Source organism: Eublepharis macularius, chromosome 7 (genome assembly GCF_028583425.1).
Source record: "Eublepharis macularius isolate TG4126 chromosome 7, MPM_Emac_v1.0, whole genome shotgun sequence".
In the NCBI taxonomy this organism is placed as follows: Eukaryota; Metazoa; Chordata; class Lepidosauria; order Squamata; family Eublepharidae; genus Eublepharis; species Eublepharis macularius.
The window spans coordinates 66,272,964-66,294,414 of NC_072796.1; the positions used below are offsets into that span (position 1 = coordinate 66,272,964).

Below are 21,451 nucleotides of genomic sequence, written 5' to 3' on the forward strand. Positions count from 1 at the left end.
TTTTGTCTAGTTAATGCATTGATCCTGCTATGAAGTTTGCCTCTATTCTAAAGATTATTAAATATGAAGATGTGCTAATTTAGCACTTACCATTGCTTGCTTATACTGCCACATTTCTGCAATGCAAGAATAATACTGGAGATGGATTTTCATTCACTTGCACCTGCATCATGGATTTTATTTTTTAAAAAAATAAAGTTTCATGTCCCAAACTTTATTTTTCTGATGTTGTTACTGGAGACAAGTGAATAAGACATCTTTTCTTTGGCATTGCTTGAGATTGCTTAAGTGCTTTTCTGTTTGGAAAAAACTGGCTGAATTTGTAAAGAAATAATTATTTGTAATACAGACCAAGTGTTGAGTATGCATTTATAAATTTATCTTTTCCAAAGGCAATCTTTATTAGGTATCAAAACTCATATGAAAAACAAGAATACATAATAGGCTGGAGATAGTATACATAATAGGCTGTATACCATTAGTATACAGTTACAACAACAGTGTGCAACCTCTTGTATATCCTACATCAGGCGTCCCAGCGTGGTGCCTATGAGCACAGTTGTGCCAGCCAACACCTTTCCTGGTGCCTGCCAAGTGTTTTTAGAAAGTGGGTGGGGTTAGGTGTGGATTTTGCCCAGCAGTTCTTCTGAATGGCTGCTGGTGTTTTGATTGGCTGTGCAGATTTTTACAAACACTGCTTTGGAAAAAGCTGCTGCCACAGCACAAGGATCTTCTCTGTGTGACTGAAGGTAAGCTGTAATAGGCATTTTGTGGCTGTAGCAGCCATTTTGTGGCAGCCAGTTTGTTGCTGCACCCATCGCATTGTGTCAGAATTCCAAATATGCCCACTGGCTCACAAAGGTTGGGGACCCCTGCCCTACATGCTGTTGGTGCTGCCAGAGCTCTGAGAATTTAGTTAGTAGGGCTGAATCTGACAACATTTGAATCTCATAGGGTGACTTTGTAAGATAACATAAGCATGTACATAGGAACAAGTTATGTCCACGTAGCGTTCAAGTGAGATCCACCCTAGATCTTTCGTGCAGATGCAGCTGTCTCATGTTTACACACAGTATAGGTTGGGGTTATGACCTAGTTCCAAGTATTTTCATGGGCTCCTATTGCTAGTTGCTGTATCTGGAGCTCCACAAATGCATAGGGTGCATTCTTCTGCCTGAGAAACAGTAGGATTAACAATCTCACTGTGGTGCTTGGAGTTCTTCTACAGTTACAACTGATTTTTAGACTACAGGCATTAGTTCCCCTGGAGGAAATGGCAATTTCAAATGGTGGACTACATGGTATACCATAAAGTCTAGGAGAAATAGGAATCTTAGAGTGGCTACAGGAGATGGATGCTCTAGGACTTCCTTTTCTCCTGTGACATGCTACAGAGAATTTGTACTATACCAAAAGACCAGGAGAAACGGTTGGTTGCTTGTGAATACAATAAAGGCCAGAGGGATAGAATGGCTGTTGGCTGGCAGCTTATGGATCTTCATAGGAAGGGGCGGGGGAGTGGGAGGAACTGACATTTGACCTGGACATAACAGCATAGGCTGTGACACATTATGTCACATCCACTGTGCTGTCTCCCCTTTCCCAAATGTCATTGGCTCCAGGCACTGCTTCTAGATCTCTGGGAATTTTCTGGACTGGAGCTAGCAACCCTAGCTGACAGCAAGAATGTCTGTTCATGTATGTAGGATGGTAATACTAATTGGCAACATCATACTATATAGGATACACCCATAAATGAGCAGAACCCTATTTTATGAAGCCGTCTGTTTTCCATTATGGAGAATATATAGTTTCACTTTTTCTGGGCAAATATATCAATTTTTCACATTAACGAGTGAATATACTCATTAGCCTCAACAAATATAATTTATGAGTAAGAAATAGGGTTTTATACTGAGATCTGCTTTACTTCTTAGACAATGTTGTTCTCCCACAAATGTTAGGCTTGTAGATCTTAAATTAAAAATAACTTGGGTCTAAACATTTGTATCAAAATTCTTATTAGCTTAGGTTCATCAGTCCTGTAGTTAGTTATCTGTCTCTAAGTCTGTATTTTGGCTTTCCTTTTAATAGTTTTTAAGCCAATACATTTGTAGGTATAAGATATTATGTGGAAGGGGGGCGGGGTTCCTGGAATAGATGTCTGTTTTCATATATATGTAAGGAAACAATTAGTGGTTGTGATAACAACCTGCATCTGTTATTATCTGTCATATACTAAAGATTAGTTTTCATGTAAAACATTATTTTCTAATAAGCATTACTAATATACATCTTTATATATATAATTAAATAGCGCATTTTTGTCACTTGTTTGCATATATATGTATATATATGCTAAACTGAATACTTACAGTGTGTGATTCTATTTTAATGTAAATCCTGTGTTATCTAATAATGCAGTAGATTCCTTATAACATTAGCAGACGTGTCTTTACTAATTTTTCTTGCTTTGTCCTTCTTTATAGAGAGCTATTGCGAAATTTGCTTCTGCCATTTTAGCCTTGCCAAAGTCTGTTATTAAACTGCCCAAAACTATTCTTCAGTATTTAATCAGAGCTGCAAAGGTATTTGATGTTTCACTACCATGTAGAATGTGATCTCATCCCATAATATTATGGTTTAGGTTATCCTATGCTCTTTTCTGCATTTTCCCTCTTATATGAATTTTGTGAGGATTTATGACAGACAAGAGTTTGGTACATACAGCATTTAATACATTGAATCATAGGATGAATCATCTCCCTCACTTTAGATGTGATCCTGAATCCTAGAGTGAAAATGCAGAGGTATATCTTGGTATAATTCCATTGTTTCCACCTAACCTATTTTAAGAGGGCTGAATCAGGTTGCATGCATTTACAGGAAGTAGATAAAATGTGGACCCTTTTGAACTTGTTGAATGTTCAATGTGTTTTTTTTTTCATCAGCATGGTAATCTTTCTCAGAAAGCTGGAAAAATGTCAAAGAATTGTAGCTAAGCATACTTTCCCTCTAAACTTCTCTCTTATGCATTTGGATATTGATGTTTGCAAAATTACATTTATGTGGAAGAACCTCTAAAACATTTTAGATTCCGTTTACAGTTCTAATCCTATCAAGTGTTTTTTTGTGTCTTTCATTCATGCAACTCAGAGCAGGTCGTTTGGTTATTTCACTAGGAATAAGTTAATGTTAAGTTTTAAACAGTGACATTCTAATGGCATGCTTTCAACCATTTCTTTACTTGAAGCTAGTGCCTTCCCAAAACTATATTTCCCCCATATCAGTTTTTATTAGATAATGCTTGTTAAAATTTGAAAAAACTTGAAATTTTAGATACTAAGATCTTTGCATAAGGTGTCTTGGTTGTGCATTAAGTGTTACCATAGACTTAGTTATTAACCCAGGAAAAATGGGGAGGAGATAGCACGAGCCGTCTCTCAGATAAAAAAACAGGTGTTTTTTATTTTATTGCCTTTCAAAATTCTGTTAAGAAATCCTGAGAGGTTTTTAAAGGCAAATGGCATGGACACAACAGCTACCATCTCTTATGATGGATTTAGTGACTCCCTTTCACCAAGCAGAAGGGTTTTATTAGATCCAGTTTAGCAGAAGAGAGTCGTTGGATCTAGCCAATTGTGCTTTTTATTAGATCAGGAACTGCAAATAAAGCAGCATTTTAAAGTGTTATTTTCAATAATGGCCGTATTCCAGCTTCCCTGAGACAGTTTGTGCATGTTTGTGTTGGGACTGGTAACTCTTCAGTCTGGTTTTGTTTTCCTACCTCCCTTCCTGTTGCATGTATATGTTTATCTTTTCTTTGGCTGTAGCTCTCTTCAATGGAATGCATACTTGTGCAATGCCAGCTGAAGATGATTTTCATTTTGGAAAGAAAATCATACAGGCAAAAGTGCAACATCTTTTGTCTCAGACTTCTGTCAGAAAGTGCTTACTTCTTGTTGTTCTTTTTAGTCATGTCATTGTGCATTGGGGATTTAAATACATAATGTGTGGTAATGACAGTGCCATGAACTTCCATTGAGTTTCCATATTAAAGATGTTATCAGCCAATATATTTAGAGGAAGAAAATCAGATTGCAATTGACAAAAGAAGTCCAAATCTTGATTTGCAATCTAGTACTAAATTTCCAGTGCTTTAAGATGAGAAGCATTAGTAGTGGTGTTCGTGTAATGTAAATATATGGCATTTTACCACTACTGAAGCAACTGAATGCAGCCTAGTAGGTAAGATACACCACTGAATACTCAAGACCAAATTAGAGAAATAACATGAACCCCTTTTCAAGGTGACATAACTGGGGACTCTCAGTTAAGAGTCTGAATCTTCCTTTTTTCCCAGCAGCACTTATAAATGTATGTCTACCAGCAAGGTAACCATGGAATTTCCTGCTCTACAACTGCATAGAGGAAGTAGCTGAAGCTTATGGACAGTCTTGGAATTGTACTATTTTATAATTCAGAAGCAGTATCATATTATTAAACATTCCAGTGTGTCAAACTTCCTGCATGCAGAAGGTTCTGCCTTAGCCTTTTCTCAGATGAGCACGTTTTCCATATGCAAAGAAGGATGTGTGTGAGCCTTCATGTACAGAAGCATTCCAACAGATCAGCTTTTATACAATTTGATTTTGATTCTAGGAATTGGCCAAAGACCTCTATTGATGTCATATCTGAGAAACAAAATAGAATTGAGACACAGCCCACCAGTATGAATTGTACAGATCAAACTTTAGGATGAAATGATTTGTTTGTGGCACAGCCAGGAAACAAACTAACTGTATATGAGTGGTGCTTAAACTAGTCAAATCTGTTAATAAATTCAGACTGTTTATTAATATTCCCAGATCTGTTAATACATTTTTGGTAATCAATAGAGGGAAAACGAATCATTGATAATACGAGCACACTCACAAGCCACCATTTCTGAACTGAAATGCAATGTCTTTGATCCAGAGAAGATAAGCAGAATTCTGCCTATGCAATGGGGCTTTTCTATGTAATCCCTCCCATTGCAGCTCTTTCTGGTCATCTGGTCTTGATCTCCTTGCTGCCTTTTTAAAAAGATTAATCTGAAAACTTCTAACAATTCCTATTGTTACTATTGATCATCAGTGCAACATGATCCATATCTAAATAATTCCCAAAAGTCAACGAACAACTTTTCTAGGAAACACACAAGAAACCACAGTTGTTTTCATGCTTTGGTTTGTTAAGCAATCAAAAATAGCACAAAAAGTTGCTACATTTTGTAGTATTTGTGCTAGAATTGCAAATGATTGCTTGATCTCACAGATATTTACTTTAAAATCTATATTTCTATTTTTGACTTACTTTAATTTTTTACTTTCTGAGGAACTTGAAATAAATGCATTTGTTCTCTCTAGTTTGTTTATCAGGCCTGGATTACTGATCCTAAAACCGCCCTCAGACAGAGGCGCAAAGAGAAGAAAAAATATGAGAAAGAAGGGAGACAAAGGCGGAAAGGATATGGGGATGGTATGTATGCTGCTGTGTTATATCATCAACATGTACATACAGCCTTTTCTTGTCATCTCTATGGTAGCTCTAGCCATATCATCTTACAAATTTTGAGGTAGATTCTAACCCCATTTTCTGCTGACAGGAATATAATCTAACACAAACTGGAGGGATAGATTATTCCTCCTTCCCACTACAGACCTTCACTTTGTCCTCTAGACTTTTCCTTGGAAGGCCACTGACCAAAGGCACAGTTTCAAAGGCGCAGCATGCTGCAGTGGGGGAGGGGGGTTCATTTATAAAAGTACCATTCTGGTCATGAATAAGTAAGATCCATTTCAATGTTTCCATATGTGACAGTAAAATGGAAAGTATTTTATATTTTAGCAGGTTTACTCTGCAGAAGGATATAGCGGAAAATGTGCGTTATACAGTGATACCTGTATACCTTATACAGGTAGCCACCTCTAAAGATGTGGTGGAGTATAACTGATTTTGATTTGCAGTGGAGAACAGAACAACCAAACTAAACATAAGTTAGCCAACTAATATTCAGACATTCAGCTCAGACTGAACCATGTCATTTGTAGCTCTAGATATTGGTTGATAAAGCAAACTAAGGTCATTCATAGGTTGCCACAGTTAATTTGAAATAATGGTGTGTCTTAAATGAGCTGTGAACTATGATGCATGTAAAATTCCTTATAGTAAACAACATGAATCTCTATATTTTTGCTAAATAAATGTCGACTGTCAATAGCTTTTGCTCATTGCTTTAATATTGATTTGTCAGTTGCAATAGATATGGAATGTGAAGATAAAGAGGAACCTGTCAAAAAGAAATCTGATGGACCTGGTAAGCAGCAGAATAAGAAAGGTAGTCTATTAAATCCAGCACTGAAAAGACAACTCAGCTGTTTATTGAAGGCAAGCCAGACAGTCACTGTAGAAGCTCCTGACAATTATATGCTAAGAGACACAGCTCTAATAGTACAAATGGGATTGTTCCAACCAGACAGTTCAACTCAACTCAACTTCAACGCAACACATCAGTTTGAGTCTGTAAAATTATGAAGCAAGACAAACTAGTTCAGCTACTTATATGTTTGTTCAGCAATGCTGTAATTCTTAAATATGTTTCATATCAGCTATATTTGAAAATTAAAAAGAATAAAATTTTCCTCTCTTTAATATCTCAACTGTTTTGACACATTGAAAATAGAAGACAGTTGACAGGACAGTAAGGGTAGCCATAGAATATACATTTTAAAATAGCAAAAGTAGAATGAAAAATAGAATGCTGTAAAACCCAATGTTGTCTGATCGTAGAAATTATTTCTGGGGGGGAAATGGACAGCAGTTCAGAGGTCTCCTAACTGCAAATTTACTGCAATTCAAATGTTGGTCTAGTGGTCTGGGCCTTAAAATTAGAAACATCAAATAAAGAACACTGAGAATGGTTATTATGTGCTAAATGTTACCTGATCATCCACAAATATTTGTTTATGTGTTGATTGCTAATTAGCTAACCCTTAATTTTTCTCTTTTTCCCAGATAACATTATCAAAAGAATATATAACATTTTGAAGTTCACCTGGGTTCTTTTTCTGGCAACAATAGATAGTTTTACAACTTGGCTCAATTCTGTGTCAAGAGAACACATTGATATTTCCACTGTGCTAAGAATCGAGCGATGCATGCTTACTAGAGAAATCAAAAAGGTAACATTATGATATGCTGATATTATGTGGAGTGACTGCAGAATGGGGGTGGTATACATGCTCTTCCTAGCTCTCGATAATAACCAAGCTGCAGCATTCTGCATCAACTGAAGTCTCCAAGTTAAATTAGAGGGGAGACCTAAGTTGAGTGCATTACAGCAGTCACGTCTTAATATTACCTTGGCATGAATCCAGTTGGCCAGATCAGCCTAGCCTAAATAGGGAACGATCTTCCAGGCTAGATTGAGTTGGCAGAAAGCATTTTTTGCAACTGCTTTAATTTGCTGTTTATTTATTTATTTAACTTATAGTTCTCTCTCCCCATGAGCGGGCTCAAAACAGATAACAACAATATTTAGATTTACATTAAAATTCCCATTTAAAACCATAGAAACATACAATTCAGTAGTAAAAAAAACAGCTCTAAGCGGCAGCCCATATTACCTAGCCCCAATAAAACATTTCTAAAACATTTCTACGGGTGGGAGGTGAGGGACAAAATAAAAAAATGGGAAGGGGTTATATTCCCCCCTCCCCAGGTGGCTGGCAGGCTGGCAGGAAGGCTCATCCATAGCCCAGCTTCAACCATATTGAAGATGATATATCTTGTTGGGCCCGGGTCTCAACAGACAGAGAGTTCCACCAGGTTGGTGCCAGGACTGAAAAGGCCCTGGCTCTGGTCGAAGCCAGGGACCACCAGCAAGTTTTTATCAGCTGATCGGAGCACCCTCCAGGGGAACATTTGGGGAGAGGCAGTCCTGCAGATATGCTAGTTCCAATCTGCTAAGGGCTTTATAGATTAGAACCAAAACCTTGAATCTGATCCAGAACTCCATGGGGAGCCAGCGTAGCTGCCATAGAACTGGAGTTATACGTGCCCTATACAGAGTATCTGTAAGGACATACACGACTGCATTCTGGACCTGTTGTAATTTCTGGATCAGGCGCATGGGAAGCCTGAGTTACAGTAGTTCATTCTGGAGGTGACCTTTGCCTGCATCACTGCTGTTAGGTCATGGGTCAAAAGGTAGGGGCAAAGTGCCTGACGTGCCACAGGCGGAAAAAGGCAGACCTGGCAGCTGCTGTGATCTGGGCTTCCATTGATAAGGAGGCATCCAGAATCACCCTCAGACTCCTGGCAGTTCGGGCATAAATAGCACCCCATTGATGGTCAGGAGTCAGATCCCAGAACCCAACGATCCATGACCCAAGTACAGGACCTTTGTCTTTGTGGGATTCAGTTTCAGTTGACTCTGTTTCAACCATCCAGCCACAGCCTCCATAGCTCTAGCTAAGGCATCTGGGGCAGAGTCAAGCCGGCCATCCATCAACAGATACAACTGTATGTCATCTGCATACTGGTGACAAGCCAGTCCAAAACTTGGGACCAACTGGTCAAGAGGTCGCATATAGATGTTAAACAACATTGAGAAGAGTATTGCCCCCTGTGGGACACAGCACACCAAAGGGTGTTGCAATGACAACTTCTCCCCCACCACCACCCTCTGTCCCCGACCATGGAGAAAAGAGACAAGCCACTGCAAGGCAGACCCTCATATCCCCACATCAGCAAGGCAGTGGGTCAACAAATTGTAACCGACCATATTGAATGCTGCTGTAAGGTTCAATAACACTAGCAGCACCAATCCACCTTGATCCAGATGTCTACGACGATCATCTGTGAGAGCGATCAGCACTGTCTCCACCCCGCAGCCCAGACGGAAACCGGACTGTAATGGGTCCAGGATAGAGGAGTCCTTCAGGAAAACCTGCAGCTGTTCCGCACTGCCTGTTCAATTACTTTGCTCAGAAATGGGAGGTTTTCTAGCACTAGCACTGGATCCAGTATAATCCCTAGGCTCTTACCTGGGTTCAGTTTCAATTTGTTTGCTTACAGCCAGTTGACCGCAGCTGTCAGGCATCAGTCCAATCTATTGCATCCCATGGTGATTTGGATAGTGAGATACAGAGCAAGGTGTCATCTGCCATATAGATGGCATCCAATTCCATAGCTATGAATGATTTCTCCTAAAGGCTTTACATAGAAGTTGAATAACATAGAGAATAAGATTGTGCCCTGTGGAACCCTGCAAGATAACTCTGACAGTGCCATTCTACCAGAGTTGCACCCTTTAAGCTTCAGTAGACATAGAAAGATGTAATTAATTTAGATGGCACTGTGAGACACTCCTGACTAACTATCTAGTCAGCCTTTAGCCATTTTGTTCCTCCCAGGATACCTAAAAGAATATTTGTATCCAGTTATCAGTCTTTATAGCATGGAAATGCTTTATTCTGAATTCTATCATTCTTTCTTAGGGTAATGTGCCAACTCGAGAGAGTATACATATGTATTACCAGAACCATATAATGAAACTTTCTAGAGAATCGGGACTGGATAGAACTGATGAATCTGGACTGGCAGCTGAGAGGACAGCAAGTCTAGAATCAGCCCCTTCTCGTGACAGTGAATCCAGGTATTTCGCATTAATCTTAATGCTCATTAATATAATATATAAGATAATGTTTTATTAGAAAGGTGTATTAATTTATTGTGATTTTATCTTGTATATTTTATCTTCTGTTGTAACCCGCCCTGAGCCCGCTTGCGGGGAGGGCGGGATATAAATATAATATAATAATAATGATAATAATGATAATAATATGGGAAGCTCCAGCAAATGGGATTATGTTGGGTTTCACCCCTGAAATTAAAAATCTCTTTAGATCTGTTTCTATGATTGATAAGCAGCACCTGCCCTAGATCCATATTTCTGTCATGTTAAAGAAACATGATGGCAGCAAAGCTTTTCTGCATTTTTGAAGATTATTTTTGCTCTGCTTTGTTTTGTTTTGTTTTATTTATACCTGCACTTTTCAATAGAGATGATCTCAGGCCCCGCCTCACACTAGAGGCTTCCCTGCAGATGTGGATCAGGAATCAGAGAACGGACCAAAACTGACCCAAGTAGCAGAGAGGAGATGGGGCTTAGAAAGGAGAAGAATGATCCTCCAAGCCTTAGCCCAGATGCTGGATGACACACTTCAAGCAGGAGACTGAATGGCAGGGTTGGGGCTCATGACTGGTGGGAGCAGGTATAAAGGAAGGGGTCCTTGTCTTGGCCAGGTAGAAGACAGGAGGGCTGTCTCTGAGATCTAAAGAACAGCCTCCCAGAGAATAGAGAGAGGAATCATGGGTGATGTAACCCATCCTCCTCCTGTGTCTGAGGCTGGGGAACCTTTGGAAGCAGGCGCCAAAATGGAGGAGGGCTGGGAAAAAGGCTCGGGGAGGCAGGGGCTCACACTCTCCTATGGGGACACAAAACGGCTTATAACATTCTCTGTCCTCCATTTTATCCTCGCAACCACCCTGTGAGTTAGGTTAAGCTGAGAGTATATGACTAGCTCCCAGTTACCCAATAACCTTCCATGGCAAAATGGGGATTTAAACCTGGGTCTCCCAAACCTCAGTATGACTTTCTCTAACTGCAATTCTGACGCTTTATGGGAAGGCTATTTTTATTTTGAAAAGGCTGTTTGACATGGCAGTGAGTCACCTATAATATTCTTGTACTCCAAAATACTTTCTTGTATTGTCATTTATATCAGAATTATTGACCCAAATTCACCCACATTTCAAAGACTTAAAGGTCCCTAACCTACCAAGAACAAAATTTTAGGGGCTACAGTTGGAAACTTCAGGGCATTTCATGCTTCTCTGTGGGTTTCAGAGTGAAAAAAAAATCCTAGGTGGTTATGACTGTAATCATCGTCATCAACCACATCATCATCATCATCATCATCATCATCATCATCATCATCATCATCATCATCATCATCATCATCATCATCATCATGTGCCATCAAGTCACAACCAATTCATGGTGACCTAAGGACCATGGGGCTTTTCAAGGCACGAGATGAGCAGATAGCAGTCCTATTAAGAATAGCATGGCATTACAATCTGCTCTTCAGTACTCTAAGAAGTTCTAGTTAAGATCCACTGCAGATCAAGAGCCATGAACTTGGGAAGAGCACCAGAAGGATTTGAGCATGAGCCAGGCACCATGTCATAGGGTTACCAATTCTAGCTTGGGAAATTCCTTGAGATTGTAGGTGGGGGGAAGGGCCAGGGTTTGGGGATGGTAGGGAGCTCAGTGAGGATGTGATGTGACTTTAGCATTTCCATTTCTCCTTTCATTTTCTCCTTCAAAAGCTGCCATTTCCTCCTGGGGAACTGATCTCTGTAATCTGCAAAACTGTTGTAATTCTGGGAGAATTCCAGGTCCCACCTTGAAGTTGGTAATCCTATAATTCCCTGAATTTTCAACTCAATTTTTTTAACAGAAGTTTTTAGCTCTTTTACTTAGGGCGCTATAAGAGGGAAACTGTAGGTCGTCTTCTGTAGAATTGCTAAGAAATAAACCTGTTCCGAACTAGGGGTGTGCGCTGGAACAACTATTGTTTCAATTCAGTATCATAATTTAAGAAATGGAAGGGTTATTGGTTTAAGAATTCTTGGAAATGTGCTTGTCATATTGTTGGGTTCCATCTCCTTTTTTATTTAGATTGGATATCTGCCCATGATTTTCCATGGCAGATTTTCCTGAGCAGACATTTTTTCACCAAATGGTATCAAAATAATTGGGGACCTAGTGCACCCTATCCTCTGAAGAATCTGCAAGATTCAAATGAATTGGACCAAAGGGTCTGATTTTACAGCCCCCTGAATAAAGTGCCCCAGCCTTCCTCTCTGCATTGTGGAAAGGATCTCTAAAATGGTCACCAGCTTTCTGGAGCAGCATTCTTTTTACCAAACTTAGTAACTGCAAATAACTAAGTTAGTAACTTAGTAACTGCAAATAAAACTGTTTCAGATGGTCTGCCCAGCAAAGCGCCCACCTTCCCCACCAAATGTGTTGAAGAAACAGGAGTGGTTTTTGACTGAAGCAAGCTCGTGTTATATTGTGGTTGGTTTGTTGGGATCCTATGTATATAACCGAAGCAATGAAAAATGATCCACTGAGTTTTTCCAAAAACACAGTAACACACAAAAAGGACCCATAGGAGGCAAGTGTTGGCAGTTGGTGTAGTAGCAACGGGGTGCTCCCAAGTGGAAGAGTGCTCTAACTGCTGCAGTGCAGCAACATTAAAAATAACCCTGCTTCATGATCACTTTTTCTATAGTGCCAGTAACTTACTACCTTTGGATTCTGCTGTTGCCAGTTGCTGGTATGTTTCCTTGTACTTTGTAGTTTTGTTCCCACAATGACGGCCAAATCCAAATCCTCCCTTTGGATACTCCACATTCCGCTGCAAAATAGGGCATTCTTACTGCCAGTCTTCTCCATTGCCCAAGTGCAGGCTGGCAGGCAGAATGATTGTTTGAATTCCTCACCCACCCCCCACCCCTGCCTACATAGACCTATGTTTTTCCCATTAGTTTTTCTTTTCCTATGGGGGCAGGCAGGATTGTTTTTGAAAGGGTGGAGTAGGTACACGTTTACCATTTGACTCAGAAAAAGAGAGAGCCCTGAAAGACTATGGAAGCAATCCAAAACAGATCTACTCATATGTAAGGCATGTTATTCAATAGAGCTTACTCCCAGGGATTTAGAATTGCAGCATATGATTGAAGTCTTCCAGGGCTTTAATCAAGTTTAATTGGTTGAACAAACCATCCTGCCCTCCATGTAGCACTTTTCCTCATAACAATTACAAATGCCCTGATGGGGTAGTGGAGAGACAGTCCAATGCCTGGATAGCACTGCAAAACAAACCAAGATGCACCCCAGCAGGTCTACTCAGATGTAAGAGCCATGTTTGTCAATAGTGCTTACTCCCAGGGAAGTGTCTTTTCAATTGCAACCTATGATTGAAGTCGTCTCCCTTCCAAACATTTCCAAATCTGATAGGCGAGGAATGGGATCTCCCCTTGCAAGGACCCAGTTGTGGGGGAATGCCATTTTCTGGGTAGTGATGGGCTGTTCACGTGTTACAATTTAGTTTTCTGCATTTAGTTCAGCATTCTGGAAACATTTTAACAAGCTGAATCAACAGTTTCTGAGCTCATTTTTCTGTAATGCACATCTTTAGATACTGCTTCATATATAACAGATCTTACATGATCTGGCCGTCACATACTAAACAGCAAAAGTAAATAATTGAAGTTAAGGATTTCAGAGAATGGCAGATAGAAGATAAGATGTTTCCTAAAGCCACAATAACTGCTGTAACCAGGTAGTCTATAAAGTTTGATCTGCCACTTACCATTTCTCTTACATTATTATAACCTTGTTCTGAGTAAGAGCCAATGTATTCTGGAGCCAAAAATCTCCTTATCCCCTCTCTGAACTTTTTGTCTCTATCTTTGTATTGTACATGGGTAACCAAGGAGGTTGGAACAACAGAAAAAAATAAAATTGTGTAAAATAACTAAAAATAAGAATTAAAAACTTTAAAGTTTAATTAGAAATACATAAATTAGATTAAAATCATCATATGGGTCTACATACGCGTACTAAAACCTTGTATATGAATAAAATAAAATCACTAATATAATAGTTCAATTCATTGCCTTATATAAAGAACCAATAAAACCAGATGCATTTCTGCCCAAAGACTCTCCCCAGTAGTATAAAAATATCACAGATATCTACGTATATGTTTTTCTGTTATTCCAACCTCCTTGGTTACCCTTGGTTTGAAGGGTTGTTGTTTTTCTCCCCTTTTTGTTATCCTTACAATTTGTGTTGAGCGTGGCTAGCTGTACCATGTCCACATGCTGTTGGTATTTAACATGGTCTTTCTAACTGTTTGCTAGCTGCTGCACTGAAGCAACCACGCTGTTATTGTCAAGGCAGTCAACGCTTGATGATATAGATGGACCAGACCTTATTCCTAAAACAAGTGAACGAGCACGACCTAGGCTTCGTAAAATGTACAGCATGGATATGTCTTCCTCATCTGCTGACAGTGGCAGTATTGTGTCAAGGTGCTTAACCCATGCATGCTTTGTTCATTCATTGGATTTTTTAAAATATTGTAAAAGTTTGCTGCAAGTTTGGTGTTTGTGTTTTAGTGAGTTAAATTACTCATTTGAAGCCTCTCACATCTTTAGATGAATGTATGTAGATCAATACATTTGGTGTGGTATATAATTATAATTGTACTTTTTCCCCCTTCCACTTTTAGTCTGTGTTCTAAACTAGGTTCCTATTGTTTAAAAAAAATCACTACTTGGAATGCTGGCTTCAAATACTAATTAAGATCAAATTTTGGTTGGTCTTGCCCTCAGTTAACATCATTGCTAACAAGAGGTTGGATCCAAAGTACCTTCAGTTGAAATCAAAGGAGACACTGTTGTCGGACTTAATATAATGTGAAATTATGCTCCCGGCCTTGAGCTGTTGTGACCAGGATGTGTGGAGTGGGGGCAGGTCAAAGAGTAGCTTGACAAGCACAGCAGCAGCAAAAAGAGTTGAAATTCCTGCTGGCGTTTAGCATCTGCTCCAGCCATTCTCCCACTGCATACCTGTTCTCGTCAGGGCTTACCAAAGCTGGTAGGTAAGGGTGGCTCGGCCTTGGGAGACTAGTCATCCACATGGGGGAAGTCATACTTGGTAAGTATGACTTATAGGTAGACTTCGCTCCTGTGGTCTCATAGGACTTGAGACAGTGGCTGCTACATTTTTGTCTTGTCAAGGTCTGGCTCAAATTGATTTCCTCTGCATTATGCCACACTGTGGCACACTGTGGCATAAACAAGTAAGAAGGGCATCTTTGGGGCCAATGCAATAAGTTTTATCATGGTTAAGAGAAGAAGGGGCAATTCACTTACTAGGAGTGTAGTAGGAACATACAAGTTTATTTCTTAATAGACTGCTCCTTATTCCTGAAATATGGTTAGGTACGTATGTATCAGAACTGGCTAAATATTAAAATCCAGCAATAGAACAAAATTTGAAACAATTCTATAAAATAAGAAGTTGACAAAGATATTTTTCCCCGTGTTCCTGACAGTGAGGCCACCCAAATCACCATGCTGTATTCCCGTCAGGGGACAACAGAAACCATTGAAGAAGTTGAAGGGGAGGAGCATGAAGAAAGGGCTGAAATTGCATCAAGGCAGGAGCATGATATGGAAGATTATTGCCTAGATTCTGAAGGAGCTGCATACACCTCTGACACAGATGTGCCATCCTATTCTGCTCTGGATGGTATTGCAGAACCCCCTCCTTCATACAGCAAAGCTGTGAGCTTGGAGCTTTTCCCCTTAGATGGTTCCCAAGATGGCTCTTCTGACAAAAACCATATGATGGTGAGCCCGGATGAACTGGAAGCCGATAAATCAGAGGATCAACTACTCCCCCCATTGACCCATGAGCTGACTGCAAGTGAACTGCTTCTAAACAAGTAAGAACCATAGAAAAATTGTATTCACTAGCACATCCATGCCTGTGAAGGAAATATCATAATGAAATGTTTTTGTTTGGCTGGAGTATGAAAACACACAGCTGTTTCATTGCTGTTAATTTGATGTTTGCTGGTCAAAAATGTGTTTATCCCCTCAAATAAATTTGCTCATATCATATGTGACGCGTATATCCTGCTCTTCCTTGGAGGGGATACCAGTGCATGCATAATAGGGTACTCAGGCAGTCTCCTACCCAAGTACGATCAATTCCTACACCTTACTAGCTGCGGTAACTTAATTGCATTTATGTGCCTTCAGACCATGAAACTATATTGTTTGTTCATGTATTACATTTTTATCTTGTGCTTCCTCCAGTGAGTTCAGGTTCTCTTTCCATTGTATCTTCAAAACTATCCTGCAAACTAGATTAGGCTAAGTGAGAATGATTGGCCCAACTTTTTCCCATCAAGCAGGGATTTGACACTGCAACTCCTAGTTCAGTACTATAATCAGTGTTTCCCAAATGTAAAATATGAGCTAATTTACAATGAAATGCAGTAATTATATACTTCAGGGAAAGCAGGGTAGTTTGCCGTTTTAGTTGTTCTTACAGGGATTTGTTTTTATTATTCATTGAGAGCTGATTCACACACTACATAATTTTCACATGGAAGGTACCATATTTACACATGGAATTTTCATGTATATACTATAGAGACTGCATGTAAATGTGCCTGTTATCTGAATGGAAGTGTAACAGGCCTTTTCTTCCAACTTAAAATGAGTGTAAAAGCTTTGGGTTTGCTATTGTGAGGTAATTTTTAATTGCTTCTGAAAAGTACTGAGCTCACTGAAGTAGGAGGTTCAACAAAACAACAAAGATGATTTATTCATGTACAGGAGATTTTTAAATGACAGAACAGCAGCCCAGGTCTCTAGACAGACAGTGTGGGATTCCGCATGATTGATTTTGATCGGACTTTCTGAGCAGTCATGCTGCAGTGGAGTCGTACGAATCCACCACTCCCCGATTCCACATTAAGGCTTTTGTTTCGCATTGACATTCGTTTCATCATGCTCAAAGTCCATTGTGCTGAATTTGCATCCGATTGGATGCTGGGGCAGCACTCCCATAGACTTAGGGATGAAACAACTGAGTGGCTGTTCTACCTTTCAGGGGCAGGACAACTTCCACCCATCACAGGGGGTCACAAGTAATTTTAGCTTTCCATAACAAATGTGAGAAATGCTATGCTCTAGAGGAATGTTGCACTTAAAAAAACATGATTATTGTATTTAAAATCTCTCATGCATAACTGTTACAATATTTAAAAGACCACAAGTTTAACTTCATCTCACCAGTACTTGTACTAGGATCCAAAAACTTATGTCCAAGGGCTTCCTATGTCCACGAGCTTCTTTGTGCTTCTTTGAACAGCACTTTCCCCCCCCCCTCCCCACGAAGGCAGTAAGTATGAATATTCTATACTCTAGTCTATGGCAATATCTGTAGCTTAGGTGGCTTGTTCTGTAGCATAGGAGTATCATTCAAGAAACTCAGGTTCAAAGTCCCCTCGGGCTCTCACTGTGTAGTTATGCTATATTTTAATGTAGAAATATCTAATAATACTTACAGACTTTTTCCACAGTACTAAAATATTTAAACTATTCGCACATCAAATCATTTGCACCTTACTTTATTTCCATAGAATGTTTCATGATGAAGAACTGGAAGAATCCGAGAAATTCTATACTGGTCAACCTCGATTTTTGCTACTTATTTATGCTCTCTATAATACACTCGTAGCTCGTTCAGAAATGGTGTGTTACTTTGTGATTATTCTTAACCACATGGTCTCTGCCTCCATGATTACCCTTGTGCTTCCTATCCTTATCTTCTTATGGGCTATGCTGTCTGTCCCGAGACCTAGCAAGCGTTTTTGGATGACAGCTATTGTCTACACTGAGGTATGTTGCCTTTCGGTACTTTCTGAGTATCATAGTGTCTTGTACCACCATTAAGGAAGACTTTTTGTCTGTGAGAGTAAATCTGGGTTGCAAAATGCACAGAGACATGCCCTGATGTACATTATGGTTCATGGGCTTAAATTGAGCACAGAACTTGGCATATAGAACTGATTTCCAGCAAGTCTCCGCAATGATACTCTCTTTTAAATGGTAATGGTAATGTTTCTACCTGACAGGAAAACAACCCTGAATGTAAGATGACCCTGTTAAAAGTGGTTATCAACTGTAACTTGTATATGAATATAAGAACTCCCTCTTTTTCTTGATGGCACACCTGGAAAAAAACCTAGTCACCCTTTTAGGTAAACAGGGCCACTTTATCATTAACAGTAAAAATAATTTTAAAAGTAAAAGATATAAAATACACAATGTGAAAGACAGTTATTTTCTTTTTAATTAAGGCAGAGATACATATTATACATGATTTAAAGCAAGGGATGTTTACTGGAGAGAAACAGTGGAAAGGGGGCTGTATAACTTAAAGGCTGCTAATTCTCCCCTGCCATTTTCTCTTGCATCTGCGCTGCTTCAAGGATTTACAAGATTTGTGTGAAATGTACAAAAGTAGCCTGTGCCTTTTGAACTGATAGTGATTAGCTGAAGTAGTTCTCCTTTGGAAAGGATTTAGCAACTTTTAGCAGGACAGTGTTATGAGAACTTAAGGACTGACTATTATAGCATAAGATTTTATGAATCAGAGGTCAGTTATCAAATACATGAAGTGTTGGCAGAGAGGTTTATTTCCAGGGCTATAAACAGCAGAGGGCAGTGGTGGGGTAGGGGAGAACATTGTTACAAAGAAAAGCCAGAAGACCCACTTTCCGCAGTCCCAGAAAAGGCACCGAAAAAACCAGAAGCCAAATGGCCTGCATCCATTTTACAAATGAAGACATCACCGGCATTTTGTTTATAAATTAGAAAAGTAGGATGATTCTGAGTTCCTTAAGTCTAGGAAGATGGCAGTATTCTGTTCCTGGCAATTTGCCATTTCCATTTTTACTGCCTAATTTGTGTGCATTTGTTCTTTTGCATTGACACTGTCCAGTTTGGCCATTGGCATTGCTGGCACGTAATAACATATACCATGTTAGAGGATGCTCAAGTAAATAAACCCTTGATGATAATATTATTAGGCCCTTTAATATTGTCACTTGGGTGGATATAAGGACAGAGCTGGCAAGTGGGCTTTCTTGCAGAGGCTGATCTATACATTCCAATTCAGATGAATGGTTTGTTCTTTTGATTGGATCTTGTTTTCAATGAAATGTACGCTGCCTGGTTCTTAGAAATTTGGCCTTCTAGCCTCTTTTTGAGATAGCTCTCACCCCCACCCCATCCTACCATTTTGTGTTTGGAGTTCTGCTGATAAAGCTCTCTGCAAACTAAACATAACACTTCATGTATCTCAGTAAACTTTAACTTGGGAAAGTTTATGCCATAATAAATTTGTTAGTCATTAAGGTACTATGTGATATTTTTGTTATTTTGATAGCAACAGACTAATATGGCATCCCCTCTGCAACTGGGCAATCAAATTATTGCATTCCCATATACAAGTGTAATCCAGTGATTTGTATTAGATACTGGACCTGTCAGAGGTAGTCATGCAATGCATAATTATTTACAAAATCAAAAAGAGTCCAGTAGCACCTTTAAGACTAACCAATTTTATTATAGCATAAGCTTTCGAGAATCAAGTTCTCTTCATCAGATGCCTGATCAAAACTGGGCAGATACAGAAGAGGAGGGGGAAAGAGAGAGAAAAGGGAGGGGTCATAAATCACAAGAAGGCAGAATGCAATTAGCATAGAGGCAATCAAAACATTCCTTTGCTTGGAAATGTAAACATCTCCTTTTGGTGTGCAGTCAGTTTGTAGCAGTGAAGGTGTCCAATTCCTATGTAGTATAAGCCTTCGGTAACCACAGCTCTCCCTGCCAGTTGCATCTGACAAAGAGAACTGTGGTCCCCGAAAGCCCACACCAGGCGTCACTGGGCTCCCCCAGATCATGCCTCTGTAAAGAGAATCTGTTACCTGTGGTAATGTGATAACCATTCATAGTCTCTATTCAGTCCCCGCTTGACAGAGTCAAATTTGCATATGAATTCCAATTCAGCAGCCTCCCGTTGGATTTTGGTTTTGAAAGGTTTCTGTTGAACCACAGCGACCTTTAAGTCTTTGGTGGAATGTCCTGGTAGATTGAAGTGTTCTCCCACTGGTTTTTGGACATTTCCATTTCTAATGTCAGATTTGTGTCCATTTATTCTTTTGCGTAGAGGTTGGCTGGTTTGTCCAATGTACAGAGCAGAAGGACATTGTTGGCACATGAGGGCATATATCAGATTGGAGGATGAGCAGCTGTAAGAGCCAGAGACAGTGTAGTTGATGCCATTGGGTCCTGTAATTGTATTCCCTGGGTAGATATAGGGGCAGAGCTGGCATCTGGGTCTGTTGCAGGGCCTGGTCCCTGTGCTGGTGACTCTGCTGGCCGATTCATGATTGTAAGTGAGAAGTCGTTTAAGATTGGGGGGCTGTCTGTAGGCAAGGAAAGGTCTTCCACCCAGGGCTTCTGAGAGAGAGGTATCATTTTCCAGGATGGGTTGTAGCTCACTGATGATACGTTGGATGGGTTTGAGCTGGGAGCTATAGGTGACAACCAGTGGTGTTCTGTTGTTAGTTCCTTTAGGTTTGTCCTGGAGCAGACTGTTTCTGGGTACTAGTCTGGCCCTGTTAATTTGTTTCTTCACTTCATTTGGTGGGTACTGTAGTCCCAAAAATGCTTGTTGTAAATCTCTTAAGTGTGAGTCTCGGTCGAGAGTATTGGAGCAGATACGGTTGTAACGTAAGGCTTGGCTGTAGACAATAGACCGAGTGGTATGTTTAGGGTGGAAGCTGGAGGCATGTAGATATGAGTATCGGTCTGTTGGTTTCCGGTATAAGGTGGTATTTATTCGTCCATTATGTAGTTGTACAGTGGTGTCCAGGAAGTGTACCTGTTGTGTAGAGTGGTCCAGGCTTAGGTTGATAGTAGGGTGAAAGTTATTGAAGTCCTGATGAAATCTCTCAAGGGCTTCCTTCCCATGGGTCCAAATGATGAAGATGTCATCCAGGAATCTTAAGTATAGTAGTGGTTCCAGTGGATGGGAGCTGAGGAAGCGTTGCTCTAAGTCCGCCATGAATATGTTAGCATATTGTGGTGCCATGCGTGTGCCCATGGCTGTGCCATTAACCTGTAGATATAAGTTGTCACCAAATTCGAAGTAATTGTGAGTGAGTACGAAGTGACAAAGTTCAGTGGCGAGGTTTGCTGTGGTTTTGTCCGGGATAATATTCCGTATGGCTTGCAATCCATCTGCATGTGGGATATTGGTGTACAAGGCCTCCACATCCATGGTTGCTAGGATGGTGTCATCTGGTAGGTTGTCAATGGATTGTATTTTCCTGAGGAAGTCAGTGGTGTCCCGTAAATAGCTGGGTGTGCTGGTGGCATAGGGCCTGAGGATAGAGTCCATGTATCCCGAGACTCCTACTGTGATGGTGCATTTTCCTGCAACAATTGGGCGTCCTGGGTTACCCGCTTTGTGGATTTTGGGTAGTAGGTAGAATCTTCCTGGTCGTGGTTCCTGGGGTGTGTCCGTATGGATGCATTCTTGTATGTCCATGGGGAGTGTTTTTAATATTTTATTGAGTTCCCTTTTGTATTGTTCAGTGGGGTCAGAAGGTAGTATTTTATAGAATGTTGTGTTGGAGAGTTGTCTTTCTGCTTCTTGTATATAATTTTGTTT

At 40.0% G+C, this 21,451-nt stretch overlaps 1 protein-coding gene across 1 annotated transcript in view; it reads left to right on the plus strand.

Annotated features, from left to right (window-relative positions):
• The window catches only part of PIEZO2 (piezo type mechanosensitive ion channel component 2), a 138,434-nt gene that overhangs the window by 84,919 nt on the left and 32,064 nt on the right, over positions 1 to 21,451 (plus strand). The window contains exons 26-33 of the mRNA XM_054984822.1: positions 2,490 to 2,588; positions 5,409 to 5,520; positions 6,296 to 6,358; positions 7,057 to 7,223; positions 9,543 to 9,700; positions 14,047 to 14,217; positions 15,246 to 15,638; positions 17,349 to 17,607. Coding sequence (XP_054840797.1) covers positions 2,490 to 2,588; positions 5,409 to 5,520; positions 6,296 to 6,358; positions 7,057 to 7,223; positions 9,543 to 9,700; positions 14,047 to 14,217; positions 15,246 to 15,638; positions 17,349 to 17,607 — 1,422 coding nt within the window. The remainder of the gene's footprint in view (positions 1 to 2,489; positions 2,589 to 5,408; positions 5,521 to 6,295; positions 6,359 to 7,056; positions 7,224 to 9,542; positions 9,701 to 14,046; positions 14,218 to 15,245; positions 15,639 to 17,348; positions 17,608 to 21,451) is intronic.